This window comes from Haliotis rufescens, unplaced genomic scaffold, assembly GCF_023055435.1.
Source record: "Haliotis rufescens isolate VD_foot unplaced genomic scaffold, xgHalRufe1.0.p SCAF_20, whole genome shotgun sequence".
Lineage (NCBI taxonomy): Eukaryota > Metazoa > Mollusca > Gastropoda > Lepetellida > Haliotidae > Haliotis > Haliotis rufescens.
The window spans coordinates 20,915,140-20,936,042 of NW_025963891.1; the positions used below are offsets into that span (position 1 = coordinate 20,915,140).

The window sequence follows — 20,903 nt, forward strand, 5'->3', positions numbered from 1 at the left end:
GACTTATTTTAGTCGATGATTTAAACCTTTGTATTACTTTTTCAGACAATTTACGTGAAGAACTAGTCGCCTCTGGGATTGCTGACATTACTCGTGAACTTTCGCTACATGGAGATGAGAAAGTGAAAGAGGTGGCGAAGTCAGTTCTAGCATTCATCGATGACTCACCTGTCAACAGATGAATCACAGATAGCAACGACCAATCAAAACCACTGTTTAACGACACATGCACTGTAAAACTTGGACAAGGACAAAAGGGTCAAGGTCATATTTAAAAGTGAATGAAATAGCACATTTGGATTGCAGTGGCGAGGGTTTCAAAGTACTGTCGCAATACTCACATTGTCATGTTAAGTCCGACCATGTATTGAACCTTGATAGCTCAATTTGTATTACATGGTGAAAAGTACATTTGAAATCAAACAACTTCTTATGGTACCAAATAAATTCATCTGTGAAAATGCGTTTTTGTAAAGGGTCTACCCCGTCAACCAATTTAGGTGGATATTTGAATGTGATTGACATGACAATGACAAGCTGACGTGTGTGGGTGTTGAGTGACATGTTATGTACATTTAACAGACACCATACAGGCAACCATCATGAAGACAGCGTTGTTGGGTCCAAGTTTTTATCATTCCTGATCACTGGGATTGAGCATGGGCATGTATAATCAGAGACCAAAATAAGGTCTCTTATCTTTTATGATTGTTTTCTATTTTACCATTGTTTAATATTGTACTGTCCAGTTTTTTATTTGTCAAACATGGAAACAAAGGTCTACATTCCCATTTGTTCATTGTGTTTTTCTATTGTTACTGAGGACATTAATTTCACGTGTAATTTTGATGTTAGTGTCAGATGTCAATATCTTGTAGTGTTTTGTCTTGTGTGGTGAGGCATTATCTGTAAGTTGTAAATCTTTGCGTTGAAACTGCTAATGGATGATTGCTGATGGCCCTTGCTCACAGATATTAGACAGCCTTTCTTTGATTCTATGATTCTTTGACAATGACGAGGTTCATGTTTGTGAAATATACAGTTATGGTGATGCTGTTATGTCTGTTTTAATCAATCAGAAGAAAGCACTGGCACTTAGAATATATTTTAAATAAGCAGATGAAGAATGTAAATAATTATTAGTATGATATCAGATAGATACTATTACTATATTTTCCTTAATAAATCTCTTAAGAGACATCTCTGAGCAGGGGAAATATCAACACAGACTAGCTGTTAGAAATTATGAACAGGATTTTATCATTTTGTCCTCTGTCTTGAACAAAATTTCTGACTGATAAGAAATTCTTTTGTTGTTATCTAAGAACATAGACTATCAACCCGGAGTTGGGAATCCAGTTTGAATCCAGTTTGAATCCACATTGTCCCTGCCCGATGTTGTGCAATGGTTGTTCCCAGTGTAATGCACACAGTTCCATGTTAAATCTGTGTTAGAATACAGGGTCATTTAATCTACTTTGTCATTTCAAGGTTGCCCTCCAAATAGTGGTATGTCTTCACTGTGTCAGGAAGAAGATTTCCAGATTAACAGGATTCCGATGTATACTACTCAATAGAAGTTAAAGAACAAACTGTTTTCATATGTTATGGACACATTAACTGTAGTCATATGAAAACATATGTTGTTTGACTTCTTTTGAGTAGTTTACATCCACTTTGTTAGTTGGATTAGTTATTGGTAGGTATAAATCACAAATATACCTCAGCTTATTGAAGATATTACTGTGTAATTTGAAATGCAGTGATAAGGCCATTTGTGGAAATGATTGGTTTCATGTTTTTGGTTGTTGGTTGGTTTGTTGTTTAATGCGGCACTCTGCAATATTTCAGCTATGTGATGACGGTCTGTAAGTAATCAAGTCTGGACCAGACAATCCAGTGATTGACATCATGAGCATCATTAAAAGCAATTGGGATTGATGACATGCATCAACCAATTCAGCGAGTCTGACCACCCGATCCTGTCAGTCGCCTCTTACGACAAGCATAGTCGCCTTTTACAGCAAGCATGGGTTGCTGAAGACCCATTCTACCCCGGATCTTCACGGGCCTCATGTTTTTGGGAACCTTTTGTGACCTGTATCTTTTTTTGAGACCCTTTTATGACCTGTATCTTTTTGAATTGTGAATTTGAAATATAAAGTTGCAAATGTAAAAGAAAATCTCGATCAGCTACAGAGCCTCATGGCTCTTTTTAAGAATTAGTAGCCCTATGAAACAGGACAGGTTTGGTTTGAATTGCGTGCGGTCTCCATGGACTTCTTGCAATTCGTTCGGCACATGTCTTGAAATGGTTGAAGGTCAAGGTCATGAGACTGACAAGGCTCCAAACTCTTTTGTGTTTAGACTTTCTCCAGAAGTATTAAGCATATATCATTAAACTTGGTATATACCTTCTGTAGGATGGGACGCTGCTTTGAAAAGATTCAGGTCAAACTTTGTCAAGGTCAGCATGCAGATGTTTTTTTTATAACATGATTGTATCATTTTCAGTTTCTGAGTCATGGTTACCTCCCTAATGGCAAACTATATATTTGCATCTATGTTCACTAATCCAACATGTTTAGTGTTGGTGCTTTCTGTATCAAAGGTCAAGATCATCACATAAGTATTTAAGTTATATACAAATATTGTTGAAAGTGGCAAAACGCCCAACTCACTCACTATATACAATGAAACTCTGACAGGGTTCCCAGTGAATTAACATGGAATAGTAAACTTCCAGATTAACAAATCATTCATACGTAGTAATGTGCATTGTTTATATATAGATATTCCAGTAATTGCCTGGAAGGCAGACTTTCCTGTTTAACACGGTCTGGACCAACATTGCTGATATTTGTGTTGTTATAAACTCAAGGACCCACCATTTGATGTCCTTGGAGGGCCTGCAGGGATATTTGTTAGAGGCAGGATATTTTGTTCAGTCTGCTTCATAAAAGGAGAAACTGAACTATTACATTTAGTTTACACAACATATTACTTTTTTCAGGACATGTCCAGCAAAAGGTGAGTTCTGTCGGGGTCTTTTACTGTTTCAACCCCACTTCCCCAAATATGACATTGTCGATCCCCAAATCTATATTGCTCACACAACCGATCACTATCAACTACTGGAGACCATTGATATGTCAGGTCCAAGGCTTGTCTGTAGTCAAGCAGCATGTTTTTTACTCGCCATGGTTGTCGTCCCCGAATACTCCTACCCTACTGACTCTCTAGTGTTCAAAAACTAGCATTGCGCACATCACCCTCGACAACAAGTACCTTGTCTCGTGTCAAACAGACTTGGACTAAAGAACAGTTTCTTGCATTTCGCATATCCACTATCTAACGTTCTTTATTGATTGGTGGTTTTTTCTTGTTTCACTAGTTGTTATTCTTATTTTTGTTTCATGTATTTTGATGATTGAGATTTTTAGTGAGGGAGCACCACTAACACACTCAATACCTGGAGTGTTACAATCTAAGTTCATCTAAAACCAAGTGCGTTCGTCTTGAAGGAAAATATCTACAATGCCTTCTGGAATGTAAAAAAACCCCGACAAAACCCTTTCCATACTCATAAGACATTTCTGCTAAAAGCTGAGTTAATTGTATGACTATATTATGAGCATGTGTGTATGAATCTCTCAAATAGTGATGATACCAGGTGTTCGCGAAAAGGTGAGCATATCCCGCCCCATCACTGACATCCATCACAAACACATGCAAAGACAAGTCATTTGTTCACCTGAAAGAACACAGGAACATATGGGATAAGTCAGAATATGAATTGCATCGGACATCATCTCTGTCATCTATACATCAAATATACGGAAATGTCTACAAAAGATTGTTGAAAGCTTTACTTAAATGTTGTAACTCTTGATTAAGCAACTTGAGAGCAAGAGTTGTATGACGCTTTTTGACATCTGAGTAAAAAAGAGCCTGCTCGATTGAACCTCAAAACTTGTGAAATGTAAACATCCAAGGCTGGAGCTGCTGGAGTATGGTTTTGGGAAAGTTAACAATTGGGAAGTTGAAGTTATCTCTCTTGTAATACAGTCATGTGGAAAGAGTTTTGTCACTGAATCTTTATGCATAGAGCTGAATATGAATCAGATGAGGCAATCTCCTTTATTTCTATCTATGGAGGGTAAATCAGCAGAACAATATCAGATCATACCCCGGAATCTTAAGTTGTACTTCTTGGCCAAATGACCTTGTTTTGACTTTGCCATCCAAGCAGAAAATACATATGAAAAACATATTTGCAAGAAGGGGAGCACAATTGGTTCCCATGGGGATGCCTGCTTATGGCCTAAATGTCTTACCACCAAATTTTACAGGGATGTTGTCAATGAGGAAGTTTCACTTATCATTTTCTCAGTAAGCTTAAGATGGTATTTCCTTTCATTTTTGACAAATTGTCCTGAACTTCTGACGATATGTCACTGTACCATAGTCACCACGTCTTGTAACGAAAGCCCAGTGGGTTAAGGAATGTATTTCTCCTTAAGTTTGTCATGTGGGATAGTTGTGTACAAAGTTGAAAAATCAAATGTTTTGACAGACTTGAACATGGTTCTTTTATGAAATTGCAAAAAGTCAATGTATGCAATGTAAGCGTAGCATGAATGTTTGCCTTTGTTTTCTGGATGGATGTTTACCTGTATATTCAAATCATGTTTGTTTTTTGTCTTTTGTACAAGCAGCTGAAAATAAAAACTGTGACCATATCACTTGGGTTATTTTTCTAAAAGAGATTGGTCATTTTTGAATGAGATGTGCTGGAGAGAATGCCCAAGAGCAGACCATGAAAGATATATTTTGGTTAAGTCACAATACTATTGACATACATTTGTCCCCCCAGGTTTTCCTGGATCCTCTCAGCCAAACCTTCAGTGTCCCGATTTGTCCCCCATCTTCACATCATATAGGCAATATGCTGGAAAGAATGAATGAAGACCGTTATTGGTATCCTCTGCCATGATATTATGACTCCATCTTAGCTTCAAGAAGGCAGGGTTCTTGGTGGGCTCCTCCATCTAAGCCACATGAAGGCAGGGTTCCTGGTGGGTGGATTCATCTAAGCCACAACAAGGAAGGGTTCCTGGTGGGCTGCTCCATCTAAGCCACGTCAAGGCAGGGTTCCAGGTGGGTTGTTTCATCTAAGCCACATCAAGGCAGGGTTCCAGGTGGGTTGCTTCATCTAAGCCACATCAAGGCAGGGTTCCTGGTGGGTTGCTTCATCTAAGCCACATCAAGGCAGGGTTCCTGGTGGGTTGCTTCATCTAAGCCACATCAAGGCAGGGTTCCTGGTGGGTGGATTCATCTAAGCCCCATCAAGGCAGGGTTCTTGGTGGGCTGCTCCATCTAACCCACATGAAGGCAGGTTTCCTGGTGGGCTGCTCCATCTAAGCCACATGAAGGCTGGGTTCCTGGTGGGTGGATTCATCTAAGCCACATCAAGGCAGGTTTCCTGGTGGGTGGATTCATCTAAGCCACATCAAGGCAGGGTTCCTGGTGGGTGGGGGGGGCACGGGTGGCCCAGTCGTCTAAGGCACCGCTATTCGCTGTGCAGAGTTGCGTCCCTTGGGCACACCAGAAACCTATGATTGTGGGTTCGAATCCCGGTTCGCCCCGATTATGTTTCTAGATTTGTCAGCACCATACCCGTGCTCGTGGGTTTCACCGAAGTGGTAAACGTCTGAGACCTGCATCACTTCGGGCTTTCCTCCCACATTAAGCTGACACGCCGCGATATAACTGGAATACTGTTAAAAGCGGCGTAAAACCCAACTCACTCACTCCTGGTGGGTGGATTCATCTAAGCCACATCAAGGCAGGGTTCTTGGTGGGCTGCTCCATCTAAGCCACATGAAGGCAGGGTTCCTGGTGGGTGGATTCATTTAAACCACATCAAGGAAGGGTTCTTGGTGGGCTGCTACATCTAAGCCACATCAAGGCAGGGTTCCTGGTGGGTTGCTCCATCTAAGCCACATCAAGGCAGGGTTCCAGGTGGGTTGCTTCATCTAAGCCCCATCAAGGCAGGGTTCCTGGTGGGTTGCTTCATCTAAGCCACATCAAGGAAGGGTTCCTGGTGGGTTGCTTCATCTAAGCCACATCAAGGAAGGGTTCCTGGTGGGCTGCTCCATCCCAGCCACATCAAGGCAGGGTTCCAGGTGGGTGGATTCATCTAAGCCCCATCAAGGCAGGGTTCCTGGTGGGTTGCTTCATCTAAGCCACATCAAGGAAGGGTTCCTGGTGGGTGGATTCATCTAAGCCACATCAAGGCAGGGTTCCAGGTGGGTTGCTTCATCTTAGCCACATGAAGGCAGGGTTCCTGGTGGGTGGATTCATCTAAGCCACATCAAGGCAGGGTTCCTGGTGGGTGGATTCATCTAAGCCACATCAAGGCAGGGATCCTGGTTGGCTGCTCAATCTAAGCCACATGAAGGCAGGGTCCCAGTAGGGTGGATTCATCTGAGCCACATCAAGGAAGGGGTCCTGGTGGGCTGCTCCATCTGAGCCACATCAAGGAAGGGTTCCTGGTGGGTTGCTTGGTCTAAGCCACATCAAGGCAGGGTTCTAGGTGGGTTGCTTCCTCTAAGCCACATCAAGGCAGGGTTCCAGGTGGGTTGCTCCATCTAAGCCACATCAAGGCAGGGTTCCAGGTGGGTTGCTTCATCTAAGCCCCATCAAGGCAGGGTTCCTGGTGGGTGGATTCATCTAAGCCACATGTAGGCAGGGTTCCTGGTGGGTTGCTTCATCTAAGCCACATCAAGGAAGGGTTCCTGGTGGGCTGCTCCATCTAAGCCACATCAAGGAAGGGTTCCAGGTGGGTGGATTCATCTAAGCCACATGAAGGAAGGGTTCCTGGTGGGCTGCTCCATCTAAGCCACATCAAGGCAGGGTTCCAGGTGGGTTGCTTCATCTTAGCCACATGAAGGCAGGGTTCCTGGTGGGTGGATTCATCTAAGCCACATCAAGGCAGGGTTCCTGGTGGGTGGATTCATCTAAGCCACATCAAGGCAGGGATCCTGGCTGGCTGCTCAATCTAAGCCACATGAAGGCAGGGTCCCAGTAGGGTGGATTCATCTGAGCCACATCAAGGAAGGGGTCCTGGTGGGCTGCTCCATCTGAGCCACATCAAGGAAGGGTTCCTGGTGGGTTGCTTGGTCTAAGCCACATCAAGGCAGGGTTCTAGGTGGGTTGCTTCCTCTAAGCCACATCAAGGAAGGGTTCTAGGTGGGTTGTTTCATCTAAGCCACATCAAGGCAGTGTTCTAGGTGGGTTGCTTCCTCTAAGCCACATCAAGGCAGGGTTCTAGGTGGGTGGATTCATCTTAACCACATCAAGGAAGGGTTCCTGGTGGGCTGCTCCTTCTAAGCCACATCAAGGCAGGGTTCCAGGTGGGTTGCTTCATCTAAACCACATGAAGGCAGGATTCCTCGTGGGTGGATTCATCTAAGCCACATGAAGGCAGGGTTCCTGGTGGGCTTCTCCATCTAAGCCACATCAAGGCAGGGTTCCAGGTGGGTTGCTTCATCTAAGCCACATCAAGGCAGGGTTCCTGGTGGGTGGATTCATCTAAGCCACATCAAGGCAGGGTTCCTGGTGGGTGGATTCATCTGAGCCACATCAAGGCAGGGATCCTGGTTGGCTGCTCAATCTAAGCCACATGAAGGCAGGGTCCCAGTAGGGTGGATTCATCTGAGCCACATCAAGGAAGGGGTCCTGGTGGGCTGCTCCATCTGAGCCACATCAAGGCAGGGTTCCTGGTGGGTTGCTTGGTCTAAGCCACATCAAGGCAGGGTTCTAGGTGGGTTGCTTCATCTAAGCCACATGAAGGCAGGGTTCCTGGTGGGTGGATTCATCTAAGGCACATGAAGGCAGGGTTCCTGGTGGGTGGATTCATCTAAACCACATCAAGGAAGGGTTCCTGGTGGGCTTCTCCATCTAAGCCACATCAAGGCAGGGTTCCAGTTGGGTTACTCCATCTAAGCCACATCAAGGCAGGGTTCCAGGTGGGTTGCTCCATCTAAGCCACATCAAGGCAGGGTTCCAGGTGGGTTGCTTCATCTAAGCCCCATCAAGGCAGGGTTCCTGGTGGGTGGATTCATCTAAGCCACATGTAGGCAGGGTTCCTGGTGGGTGGATTCATCTAAACCACATGAAGGCAGGGTTCCTCGTGGGTGGATTCATCTAAGCCACATCAAGGCAGGGTTCCTGGTGGGCTGCTCCATCTAAGCCACATCAAGGCAGGGTTCCAGGTGGGTTGCTTCATCTAAGCCACATGAAGGCAGGGTTCCTGGTGGGTGGATTCATCTAAGCCACATCAAGGCAGGGTTCCTGGTGGGTGGATTCATCTAAGCCACATCAAGGCAGGGATCCTGGTTGGCTGCTCAATCTAAGCCACATGAAGGCAGGGTCCCAGTAGGGTGGATTCATCTGAGCCACATCAAGGAAGGGGTCCTGGTGGGCTGCTCCATCTGAGCCACATCAAGGCAGGGTTCCTGGTGGGTTGCTTGGTCTAAGCCACATCAAGGCAGGGTTCTAGGTGGGTTGCTTCATCTAAGCCACATCAAGGAAGGGTTCTAGGTGGGTTGCTTCCTCTAAGCCACATCAAGGAAGGGTTCTAGGTGGGTTGTTTCATCTAAGCCACATCAAGGAAGTGTTCGTGGTGGGTTGCTTCATCTAAGCTACCTGAAGGCAGGGTTCCTGGTGGGTGGATTCATCTAAGCCACATCAAGGCAGGGTTCCTGGTGGGTGGATTCATCTAAGCCACATCAAGGCAGAGATCCTGGTTGGCTGCTCAATCTAAGCCACATGAAGGCAGGGTCCCAGTAGGGTGGATTCATCTGAGCCACATCAAGGAAGGGGTCCTGGTGGGCTGCTCCATCTGAGCCACATTAAGGAAGGGTTCCTGGTGGGTTGCTTGGTCTAAGCCACATCAAGGCAGGGTTCTAGGTGGGTTGCTTCCTCTAAGCCACATCAAGGAAGGGTTCTAGGTGGGTTGTTTCATCTAAGCCACATCAAGGCAGTGTTCTAGGTGGGTTGCTTCCTCTAAGCCACATCAAGGCAGGGTTCTAGGTGGGTTGTTTCATCTAAGCCACATCAAGGCAGTGTTCTAGGTGGGTTGCTTCCTCTAAGCCACATCAAGGCAGTCTTCTAGATGGGTTTCTTCCTCTAAGCCACATCAAGGAAGGGCTCCTGGTGGGTGGATTCATCTAAGCCACATCAAGGAAGGGTTCCTGGTAGGCCGCTCCATCTAAGCCACATGAAGGCAGGGTTCCTGGTGGGTGGATCCTTCTAAGCCACATCAAGGCAGTCTTCTAGATGGGTTTCTTCCTCTAAGCCACATCAAGGAAGGGCTCCTGGTGGGTGGATTCATCTAAGCCACATCAAGGAAGGGTTCCTGGTAGGCCGCTCCATCTAAGCCACATGAAGGCAGGGTTCCTGGTGGGTGGATCCTTCTAAGCCACATCAAGGCAGGGTTCCTGGTGGGTTGCCTCAGCTTAGTCACATCAAGGCAGGGTTCCTAGTGGGTTGCCTCTTCTAAGTCACATCAAAGCAGGGTTCCTGGTGGGTTGCTTCATCTAAGCCACATGAAGGCAGGGTTCTTGGTTGGTTGCATCAGCTAAGCCACATCAAGGCAGGGTTCCTGGTGGGTTGCCTCAGCTAAGCCACATCAAGGCAGGGTTCTAGATTGGTTGCCTCTTCTAAGCCACATCAAGGCAGGGTTCCTGGTGAGTTGCCTCTTCTAAGCCACATTAAGGCAGGGTTCCTGGTGGGTTGCCTCAGCTAAGCCACATCAAGGCAGGGTTCTTGGTGGGTTGCCTCAGCTAAGCCACATCAAGGCAGGGTTCCTGGTGGGTTGCCTCAGCTAAGCCACATCAAGGCAGGGTTCTAGATGGGTTGCTTGGTCTAAGCCACATTAAGGCAGGGTTCCTGGTGGGTGGATTCTTCTGAGCCACATCAAGGAAGTGTTCGTGGTTGGTTGCTTCCTCTAAGCCACATCAAGGCAGGGTTCTAGGTGGGTTGTTTCATCTAAGCCACATCAAGGCAGTGTTCTAGGTGGGTTGCTGCCTCTAAGCCACATCAAGGCAGGGTTCTAGGTGGGTTGCTTCATCTAGGAAATGTTCAAGTTGGGTTGCTACATCTAAGCCACATCAAGGAAAGGTTCCTGGTTGGTTGCTTCATCTAAGCCACATGAAGGCAGGGTTCAAGGTGGGTTGCTTCATCTAAGCCACATGAAGGCAGCGTTCCTGGTGGGGGGATTCATCTAAGCCACATCAAGGAAGTGTTCGTGGTGGGTTGCTTCCTCTAAGCCACATCAAGGCAGGGTTCTAGGTGGGTTGCTTCCTCTAAGCCAATTCAAGGAAGGGTTCTAGGTGGGTTGTTTTATCTAAGCCACATCAAGGCAGTGTTCTAGGTGGGTTGCTTCATCCAAGCCACATGAAGGCAGCGTTCCAGGTGGGTTGCTTCATCTAAGCCACATGAAGGCAGCGTTCCTGGTGGGGGGGGGATTCATTTACCCACATCAAGGAAGGGTTCCTGGTGGGCTGCTCCATCTAAGCCACATCAAGGAAGGGTTCCTGGTGGGCTGCTCCATCTAAGCCACATCAAGGCAGGGTTCCTGGTGGGTGGATTCATCTAAGCCACATCAAGGCAGGGTTCCTGGTGGGTGGATTCATCTAAGCCACATCAAGGCAGGGTTCCTGGTGGGCTGCTCCATCTAAGCCACATCAAGGCAGGGTTCCTGGTGGGTGGATTCATCTAAGCCACATCAAGGAAGGGTTCCTGGTTGGTTGCTTCATCTAAGCCACATCAAGGAAGGGTTCCTGGTTGGTTGCTTCATCTAAGCCACATCAAGGCAGGGTTCCAGGTGGGTTGCTTCATCTAAGCCACATCAAGGAAGGGTTCATGGTGGGCTGCTCTATCTAAGCCACATCAAGGAAGGGTTCCTGGTGGGCTGCTCCATCTAAGCCACATCAAGGCAGGGTTCCTGGTGGGTGGATTCATCTAAGCCACATCAAGGCAGGGTTCCTGGTGGGTGGATTCATCTAAGCCACATCAAGGCAGGGTTCCTGGTGGGCTGCTCCATCTAAGCCACATCAAGGCAGGGTTCCTGGTGGGTGAATTCATCTAAGCCACATCAAGGAAGGGTTCCTGGTTGGTTGCTTCATCTAAGCCACATCAAGGCAGGGTTCCTGGTGGGTTGCTTCATCTAAGCCACATCAAGGCAGGGTTCCAGGTGGGTTGCTTCCTCTAAGCCACATCAAGGAAGTGTTCGTGATGGGTTGCTTCCTCTAAGTCACATCAAGGATGGGTTCCTGGTGGGTTGCTTCATCTAAGCCACATCAAGGCAGGGTTCTAGGTGGGTTGCTTCCTCTAAGCCACATCAAGGAAGGGTTCTAGGTGGGGGGATTCATCTAAGCCACATCAAGGAAGTGTTCGTGGTGGGTTGCTTCCTCTAAGCCACATCAAGGAAGGGTTCTAGGTGTGTTGCTTCCTCTAAGCCACATGAAGGCAGGGTTCTAGGTGGGTTGCTTCCTCTAAGCCACATCAAGGAAGGGTTCTAGGCGGGTTGTTTCATCTAAGCCACATCAAGGCAGTGTTCTAGGTGGGTTGCTTCATCCAAGCCACATGAAGGCAGCGTTCCAGGTGGGTTGCTTCATCTAAGCCACATGAAGGCAGCGTTCCTGGTGGGGGGATTCATCTAAGCCACATCAAGGAAGTGTTCGTGATGGGTTGCTTCCTCTAAGCCACATCAAGGCAGGGTTCCTGGTGGGTTGCTTCATCTAAGCCACATCAAGGCAGGGTTCCAGGTGGGTTGCTTCCTCTAAGCCACATCAAGGAAGGGTTCTAGGTGGGGGGATTCATCTAAGCCACATCAAGGAAGTGTTCGTGGTGGGTTGCTTCCTCTAAGCCACATCAAGGAAGGGTTCCTGGTGGGTTGCTTCATCTAAGCCACATCAAGGAAGTGTTCGTGGTGGGTTGCTTCCTCTAAGCCACATGAAGGCAGGGTTCTAGGTGGGTTGCTTCCTCTAAGCCACATCAAGGAAGGGTTCTAGGCGGGTTGTTTCATCTAAGCCACATCAAGGCAGTGTTCTAGGTGGGTTGCTTCATCCAAGCCACATGAAGGCAGCGTTCCAGGTGGGTTGCTTCCTCTAAGCCACATCAAGGAAGGGTTCTAGGCGGGTTGTTTCATCTAAGCCACATCAAGGCAGTGTTCTAGGTGGGTTGCTTCATCCAAGCCACATGAAGGCAGCGTTCCAGGTGGGTTGCTTCATCTAAGCCACATGAAGGCAGGGTTCCTGGTGGGGGGATTCATCTAAGCCACATCAAGGAAGGGTTCCTGGTGGGCTGCTCCATCTAAGCCACATCAAGGAAGGGTTCCTGGTTGGTTGTTTCATCTAAGCCACATGAAGGCAGGGTTCCTGGTGGGTGGATTCATCTAAGCCCCATCAAGGCAGGGTTCCTGGTGGGCTGCTCCATCTAAGCCACATGAAGGCAGGGTTCCTGGTGGGTGGATTCATCTAAGCCACCTCAAGCAAGGGTTCCTGGTGGGTGGATTCATCTAAGCCACATCAAGGCAGGGTTCCTGGTGGGCTGCTCCATCTAAGCCACATGAAGGCAGGGTTCCTGGTTGGTGGATTCATATAAATATATGTTGATAGGATTAAACACACTGGTATGGGTTCAAATTCACTGGGTAGAATCATCCTGACACTAGAGAATTTCATCCCCGGGATAAAAAAAATAGGGTGGGATAATATTCACTCTTACACATGTACGTCGCTTTATAAGTCCAATAATCTTTGACGCGACTTTTAACCCCATTTCACCTCACCTCACCTTGCATATATACCTCTTAAGTACTTACAATAATGTTCACCATCATGCTTAAATAACTTAAATTAGTAAAACCAAATCTGAATTGTGCTATCTCCAGGGAAGACGGGAAGCTCAAGAACTGAAGGATAAAGAAACACTCGATCTTACGTCAGACTCTCTTTAATGACTAAACATCCCGTGCCTGTACATCTTAACATTCATAGTACAGTTGAATCTTCTTGATGTCAATGGGACTCAGGTGAGTTCTCTGTCCAATGACTGCTCCTTTCTGCTTGACAAGAATGGTTGGCTTGCTGCGGTCGACGGCGAAGCTGTGGGCGTTGTAGTGCATGACGGACTCGTAGTCATAGTGCTGTCCGAGGGTGTCAATCATGGTAGTGGAATACTTGTCAAAGTTGTGCTCACGACCTGAAATATTCAATCAAGGCTGGTAAAGAAACTTGGGATCAGGCATAGAAAATACTGATTTCTGATTTCGTTTCTGTAATGTAAATATTAAGCGTCCAGGCCAGAGAGTAATCTGGATTATCCGACGAAACAGATTCCATTGGGCTTAAAAGCCGTGTAAAATAGCCGTGTAAATTATATATATGATGGCGTCTCAGGTTAATGTGGAAGGAGGCCGCCTCCGTGGTCTTGTGGTAGAGCGTCCGCCCGGAGAGCGGAAGGTCCAGGGTTCGATCCCGGGCCGCGTCATACAAAAAGACGTTAAAAGATTGTACTTGTTGTTACCCTGTCTGGCGCTCGGCATTAAGGGGCTAAAACAAGGACTGGTCGGCTCGGAGTCAGTATACTGTGTCTGAGTGGGGTATTCATGTTAAACTGCGGCATGGTATCTCAGTGAGCTAGCACTATAAATCGGCATCAGTCCGGACTAGTACAAGCAGCCACACACACACATACACGTGCATGCACGTCGCTATATAAGTGCAATAATCTTGGACGCGACGTTAAACCCAATTTCACCTCACCTCACCTAATGTGGAAGGAAAGCCAGAAGTGGTGCCAGTCCCTGGCGTTTACCATAGAAACGTAATCAAGTCGACCCGGGATTCGAACCAACAAAAGTCATAGGTTCCTGGCATGACCAAGAAACGCAACACTGCACTTCAATTGCAGCGCCTTAGACGATTAGGCCACCCGTGCACACCCACACACACCCCACCCAAATTATTAACAGACTGCCGTCATATTGCTAGAACATTGCTGATTACAATGAAAGAAACAAATAGACAAATAGGAGTTTTCAGATAAGGTTATTCTACAGTCGGAGCTACTATAACTGTTATACAGTGCAACCCCATTCATCCAGATGTAGCCTACTGACATTATCCGGATTAAAGAGTCACTGAGGGTTTAATCCTGCTGCTACAGATTTAACATTGTAAAAATGCCCATATCTGCTGTTTACTTTAGCCATGACGAGACTGTCAAAAGATTTAAGAAAACTAATAGGCTGAGATTTGATGACGGTGTATGTCTCTACCATTCTGGATGTTGCTCCACTCAATGGTGACGTAGCTGTCTCTGTCGGGGCGGCTCTGCTCGTGCCAGAAGCCCAGGGCATGGAGAGTCTCGTGCATGATGGTGCCGATTCTGCCACACCCAGATCCCAGTGTCACACCAGAAGTACTGTGGTGATATCCTACAGGAGTATGGCATCTGGAACATGACAGCATGTATATTCCAATATTATTTATGTTTTACTTCCAACAAAAGGCAGATATTCGCACGTCACAACTTTGTCTATGTTTTTGCACCTCAATACCTCACCCATTTTAACACCTCAATACCTCACCCACACTAACACCTCAATACCTCACCCACACTAACACCTCAATACCTCAACCACTTTAACACCTCAATACCTCACCCACTTTAACACATCAATACCACACCCCCACTAACACCTCACTACCTCACCCACTCTAACACCTCTAACTACTTTATACCTTACCCACACAAACACCTCAATACCTCACCCACTCTAACACTCCTGCATATCCCACCCGCTCTCATACCTCCATTTCACCTACCCTGATCCACCCTGGTACTTGATGTACGCTGTTTCATTTGAACGTGGTGTAAAGGTGATACAAGCTCGGCCGTTATGCTTTGTTTTGTCGGAGATGGTCTGCATGGCCTTGTGGATTGTATTCTGCGCGGAGGAAGCTTGACAGATATGAAAATTTAATATTATTACCAGAATCCATGTCAACTAACACAATCCCTTTCTAATCAACAAGAAGCAAGGTGTCCTTTTCACGAGAGTGAAAACCTGTTCACAATTAACTCCCCTACTTGTTACACGCAGACCAGCGAGGTATTCACAACACTAAAACCCTCTGTTCTCTTGTTGTGGGAACACACCGTTGGACGGACGCAGAGATCTTTGGACATGAGCTGACAGGATGCAGCTGAATCAATGTCAGTCCCAACAGGATCTTGTCAAGACGTCATCTGAGACATCAGAAACAGCATCAAGATATCATCAAGATATCATCAAGATATCATCAAGATCGGTGTTTATTCCAGTTGCATTTTCAGCTCCCAGGAAAGTATGCGCCCCATGTTGGGTATTCGGTTCTAGAAGTTTTTGTATTTACACCACCATCATCCAACCGGGCACTTGCTTCTAGGTGGATTGGCGCAAGTTTCCGGGCGAAGTCACTAGGATAAACCAAAAGTGTTCAGTCAGTCCCAGTGTGGGGCAGAAAAAAGGACCGAGGATCCCCGGAGTCAGTGTTGCTGAGTGCGTCACCCATTCACCTTTTTGTTTTGTTCCACTGCCAACTTAAACTCCGTGAGCTATACATAGGACAACAGTCAGGACATCATGTAAGGAACGTTTCCTGGATCCTCTACAGACATGACTCCATTGACGTGTGGATGAGACCTTACGCGTCTGTTGGACTGACCTGCTTGATAACAGTGTTAGAACTTACACCCAAACGTCGCGCCTAATGGTAATAAAGAAGTTGTTCATCCATATATTTTATCCTTACTTAGTACTCCAACTTCTAAATGCCTCTCAAAGAAGTTGAACTGACAATTGTCGAGCTTTACACATCCATTAGAGCATCAAACAATAAATTGGCACATGTTTCTTCCTTCCCTAACAGAAAATATCTTCTGTGTTTTCTCTTAAAGAACGGACAAAATTTCAAGTTACCTAAATCACACTTTCAGGACGGATGTAAAGTTTTCTCACAAAACATACACTGAATATGAATCATATGCCAATTTGGGGCGGCATGGGTAATTCTTCTTTATCAATATCTGGTTCGGGAAAGTATTCGAGCTTTTGGAGATACATGTATTGTAGGCAACTCAGAAAACATCTGCATATTTCCTGAACTAGAAACAATCCTCAGTATGAATTCATAGCAATTTGACCGGATAGTCACCAAGCTACCTTATTCATGTAAATAGCATTATACAGAAGTATAGCAGTATACAACTTAAGATTTCCAACGAGGAACAAACACTGAGATATATTTCTTTCAACAGAAGTTGTGCAAAGATTTAAATGGTGACATTGATTTTGAAGCTTGAAACAAAATTCAGTTGACACTAAATCTAGCGACACCAAAAACTAAATTGAGGGAGTTTTAATTCAAAATTACACACCTAATCCTAGCTACGGCATGTTCTCTTATAAGATTGGCTATCCTTTCTGGCAAAGGTGTCAAACTGTCTCCGAACCAGAGATTCTTTTTATTAACTGTGTCTGGCAAATTCAAACAATTTGTCAGGTGTGGAATCGGTAATCAGATCTAGCCATTTATGTGCACATTTATTGCATCAATTTCGTTCATAAAAAACATCGAGCAGAAAATCAAATATTTTTTAATCAATATAAAATATGTACTGTTTCAATTCGAGGATTAAAACATTGCCATTGCCCATAAATATAAGATGAAAACATTTCTTATTTTGAAGAAGAGTGTCAAGCTTTAACAGTTTCTTTGACACTTTCTGAAACAAATCTCACTAGATCCATTTATATGCTTTTTTATTCCATATTGCATTTTAATTTCCATTTTTCGCATGTGCAGTCTACACCATTTATGCCGTTATCAAACAGTTATTCCAGTCACACCTGTAGTCAAGTTATTCTGGAAAAAGAAAACGATTGTCGAAAGGTGTCGTATTTATCCTTAAGCCCCACTCCAGACACTTATTGGAAACAAGGAGACTTGATCGGGGTCCAATCTATGAATGTTGTTGCGACTTGGGGTGCCTTCTGTGACTCTGACTGGTTTTCTATATTAGAAACGCCATGCCTTCGTGCACTTGGTCTCATTTTGACATGCTCACCATGAGCAAGAGGCTCCATTGTGAACGTTTTATCCTTGCAAACTTTGAGCATACATGTCACCTTGCTGTCTTGCTAATCAACAGGTTTAAGGCATTTGTTATAGCAGAAGTGGCAACATTTATTCAAATTGAAAACTCTTTTATCGTATAGTATTATGAGGTAAACTATATGAAACGTTTAATAGCAAAAGGCGTCCAGATGCAACGTGAACATCCGCAACCATTGTAACAAGAAAACGTATTTTCTGTTTTGTTGTTTTAAATACGCATGTGAATGCTACCATAGTTAGTCGAGTTACTGGCATACATCCCATACAATGATGGTAGCTAGAACCTTTCATATACGTACAGAAATGGTGAGTGTCAATTACATAGGGTACCACGCCATTTGGCCATCTGTATGCTCTGTTCCTGTAGGCATTGCGGCTCTGAAAAAAACATTAACAGGAAGTGCAGAACGAACCTACAACATGTTACCGTGGGAACTGCGGCTCCGAAACCATTCGTTGTGTTTGCAGAACCTATACTTGTTCCAATGGAAATTACGGATCCGAAACCATCCGCAGGATTTGCAGAACCTACTTACTTCCATGGGAATTACGGATCCGAAACCAACCACAGGATTTGTAGAACCTTATTATTCCTATTGGAATTACGGATCCGAAACCAACCACAGGATTTGCAGAACCTACTTATTCCCATTTGAATAACGGATCCGAAACCAACCACAGGATTTGCAGAACCTACTTATTTCCATGGGAATTACGGATCCGAAACCAACCACAGGATTTGCAGAACCTACTTATTTCCATGGGAATTACAGATCCGAAATAATTCATTGGATTTGCAGAACCAACATATTCCCATGGGAGTTACGGCTCCGAAACTTATTATGGGATTTGCTGAATCTACTTATTTCTTTCCAAAGGTATTACGGCTCCGAAACCATCCAAGGGATTTGCAAAAATAACACATTAACGTGGGAATTACGACTCCGAAATATATACACATAATTCGCAAAACCTACTTTTTCCCCTGAGCATAACAGATCCGAAACACATTTTTGGGATTTGTATTTATATTTACTATACATTCTATGATGATATATTTATACAAGAAATGCAAATACGTTATATTTACTCCACATTTTGCTGAAATAATCTCACCAGTGGGTCCTGTCCTGGTCTAAGCTCGATATCACCCTCAAAGAGTCCTAAAATTATAGAACAAATTGTTGAACGAATGGCATTATTGTAGAACTGGCTACCGACAAAATCAAACTCTGACTTTATCCGAGTGTGTATACATGTTTCCATACGTTTGTTTTGTTAATATGTTTATTCATATGAATATCATCGCCGATAGTGATATTGCACAAAAAGACTTGTCTGACCTGAAATTTATTTTGCCCATGACTCAAACCTAGATCGCGTGTATCCTCTCAACAGGAGAGAAAATACAACCGGTTAATTTGGAGTAGCCTCCTCTGTTTGCAACGGCAATGCTAGAATTGTCAGTGTTGTTTTACGCCGCTCTTATCACTATATTACAGCCATATCACGGATGTGGAATCTAAGAATTGACTTCAAACACTGACGCTTGCTCGATGCCGTAGAGGGGCGGTGGTCTAGCCAAGTGGTTTTAAAAGCGTTCGCTCGTCACGCCGAAGACCCGTGTTCGATTCCCCACATGGGTACAATGTCCACTGTCCCCCGCCCTGATATTGCTTAAATATTGCTAAAAGCGGCGTAAAACCACACCAACTCACTCACTCACTTACTCAGTCGGTGACCAGGTGCTTCAATCCCAGGCTACGTCATTCCAAAAGACGTCAAAAGATGGTACTTGTTGTTACCCTGCCTGGCATTAAGGGAACAAAACAAGGACTGGTCGGAGTCAGTATACTGTGTCTGTGGGGGTATTCATGTTGAACTGCGGTTTGGTACGGCAGTGTTCTAGCACTATTAAACCGACATAAGTCGGAACCAGTACAAGCGATCACCCACCCGTGCATGCACGTCGCTATGTAAGTGCAATAATCTTGAACGTGACGTTAAACCCGTTTCACCTCACGTCTGTGAGCGCAGTATGTCTAGAAAATTATGACAATACACGTATAAATTTCTCGAATACACTTTGCAATACCCAAGTTAAACTAAAGGATAATTTTGAAACAAGTTACCTGGGTTCTCCTCTGGGAAATCCTCATTGAACTCTGAAAGAAAATACAATGCACGTGTACTTTATTTGCCATATCATAATCAAGACGCGCACAGCAATTTCTTGGCAGGGTTAAACAGTCAGTCATTAATCCGCTAGGGCTGATGTACGTGTAAGTATCTCAGAGGCACCCTATCTTTATCTCTAGGTTAAGTGATATTACATAAATCGCTTGTAACCAGCGGGTGTCTAACGCTGCTTAAAGTCTACTAAATATTGAGGAAGCATATGCATGTATCATTAATCGTAATCTTGAACAAAAGCAAGGATTAAAAAAAATCAGTATTTCTAATGTTATAATTATTACAAGAGTATACTGTGGGGTATGTTCGTTAGAATGTTTTCTGTTTGGTTGCTGTCAAAACATAGTTAAGTTTCAGTTGTATTTACTCAATTCCATAACTGCATTACTGATATAGTCAATATGGCTTAACCTGTCTTCTCATTCTAGAGATGTAATACTTAATTTCTTCTCATTGTGGGGCGGTCGGTTAGCCTAGTGGTTAAAGCGTTCGCTTGTCACGCCGAAGACCCGGGTTCGATTCCCGATATGGGTACATTGTGTGAAGCCCATTTCTGGTGTCCCCCGTCGTGATATTGCTTGAATATTGCTAAAAGCGGCGTAAAACCATACTCACTCACTCACTCTTCTCATTGGACAAGCAAATGTCCATAGCAAAGGCACGCAGTGCAGGTATGTGCCATTAATTTCATACTAATATGAGGCTCAGGAAAACTGTTGGACTCATTATACATGTGTCTAAACCAATATCGTGTCCACTGACGCATTGATTGGTTAAAATGTCCATTGCAAAAGCACATGATATTATGATACTTATATGTCGTTCACAAATGGTGTTGGACACAAATTAAAAGCATAGCTGTGCCCATTTATGCATTGGTTTGGATACAATTTCCATGACAAAGGCACATGTGCTATGACATGACGTAAAGAAATACTGTTGGACTGAAATGCAAGGCTTAATCTCACCAGCTGTCTCCGGGGCCTGAAAAGACAAAACAAACAGATATTCAAAGGTTAGCATTCACATTAAACAAAGCGCACTTTACCCAATGATTCGGAGGTGCAGTGAGGAAGCCTAGTTGTTAGGCGTTCGCTCAGTTCGAATCCCAACATGCGTGAAGCTAATTTCTGGTGTCCCCTGCCGGAATATTGCTAAGACTAGTATAAAACAATGCACACTCATTGACTTAATGATTTTGGATAAATATTAGTGTATCGAATAGACCCTGCATATGCATGTACCCGGTATTGAAAGGGAAGGTCGGGTACTAGGGGTCGGTCACTTTACCTGCCCCAGGGGCACAGCGAAGGAGTACCCCAAACACAGGACGGCAATCACCCACAACATGTCGCCTCGAGGTGTGAACAGCACACTGACTAGTCCCAGGTCTGCAGCTGCTTACGTCAGATGCCTTGTTCAGGGAGCGGAGCATAGGAATGCCGGTCAAGCCCAGTGGTTACATGCCTTATC

General features: G+C 44.9%; 2 protein-coding genes across 3 annotated transcripts in view; one reads left to right on the forward strand and one right to left on the reverse strand.

Annotated features, from left to right (window-relative positions):
* The window catches only part of LOC124137783 (rap1 GTPase-GDP dissociation stimulator 1-like), a 108,587-nt gene extending 103,845 nt beyond the window's left edge, over positions 1-4,742 (forward strand). For both annotated transcript variants that reach the window (XM_048400959.1, XM_048400960.1), the window contains one exon: positions 46-4,742. In XM_048400959.1, coding sequence (XP_048256916.1) covers positions 46-182 — 137 coding nt within the window. In that variant the 3' untranslated portion in view covers positions 183-4,742. The remainder of the gene's footprint in view (positions 1-45) is intronic.
* An 8,268-nt stretch (positions 4,743-13,010) lies between these two features.
* On the reverse strand, positions 13,011-20,865 carry LOC124137799 (zinc metalloproteinase nas-13-like). The gene is made up of 8 exons (XM_046504246.2): positions 20,721-20,865; positions 20,399-20,414; positions 19,370-19,402; positions 18,354-18,400; positions 17,537-17,615; positions 14,904-15,039; positions 14,354-14,529; positions 13,011-13,275 (listed from the first exon to the last, which is right to left on the reverse strand). The coding sequence occupies exons 1-8, from the start codon at positions 20,778-20,780 to the stop codon at positions 13,058-13,060; spliced, it is 765 nt and encodes a 254-aa protein (XP_046360202.2). The 5' UTR covers positions 20,781-20,865; the 3' UTR covers positions 13,011-13,057.
* Positions 20,866-20,903: the final 38 nt, after the last annotated feature.

Coding starts and splice junctions, on each gene's coding strand:
- LOC124137799 (XM_046504246.2), bottom strand. CDS start 20,780: ATGTTGTGGGTGATTGCCGTCCTGTGTTTGGGGTACTCCTTCGCTGTG. Junction 17,616..18,353: donor GACCAGGACAGGACCCACTG/GTGAGATTATTT, acceptor TGTTTTTTTCAG/AGCCGCAATGCCTACAGGAA. Junction 13,276..14,353: donor GTGGAGCAACATCCAGAATG/GTAGAGACATAC, acceptor TGAATATTTCAG/GTCGTGAGCACAACTTTGAC.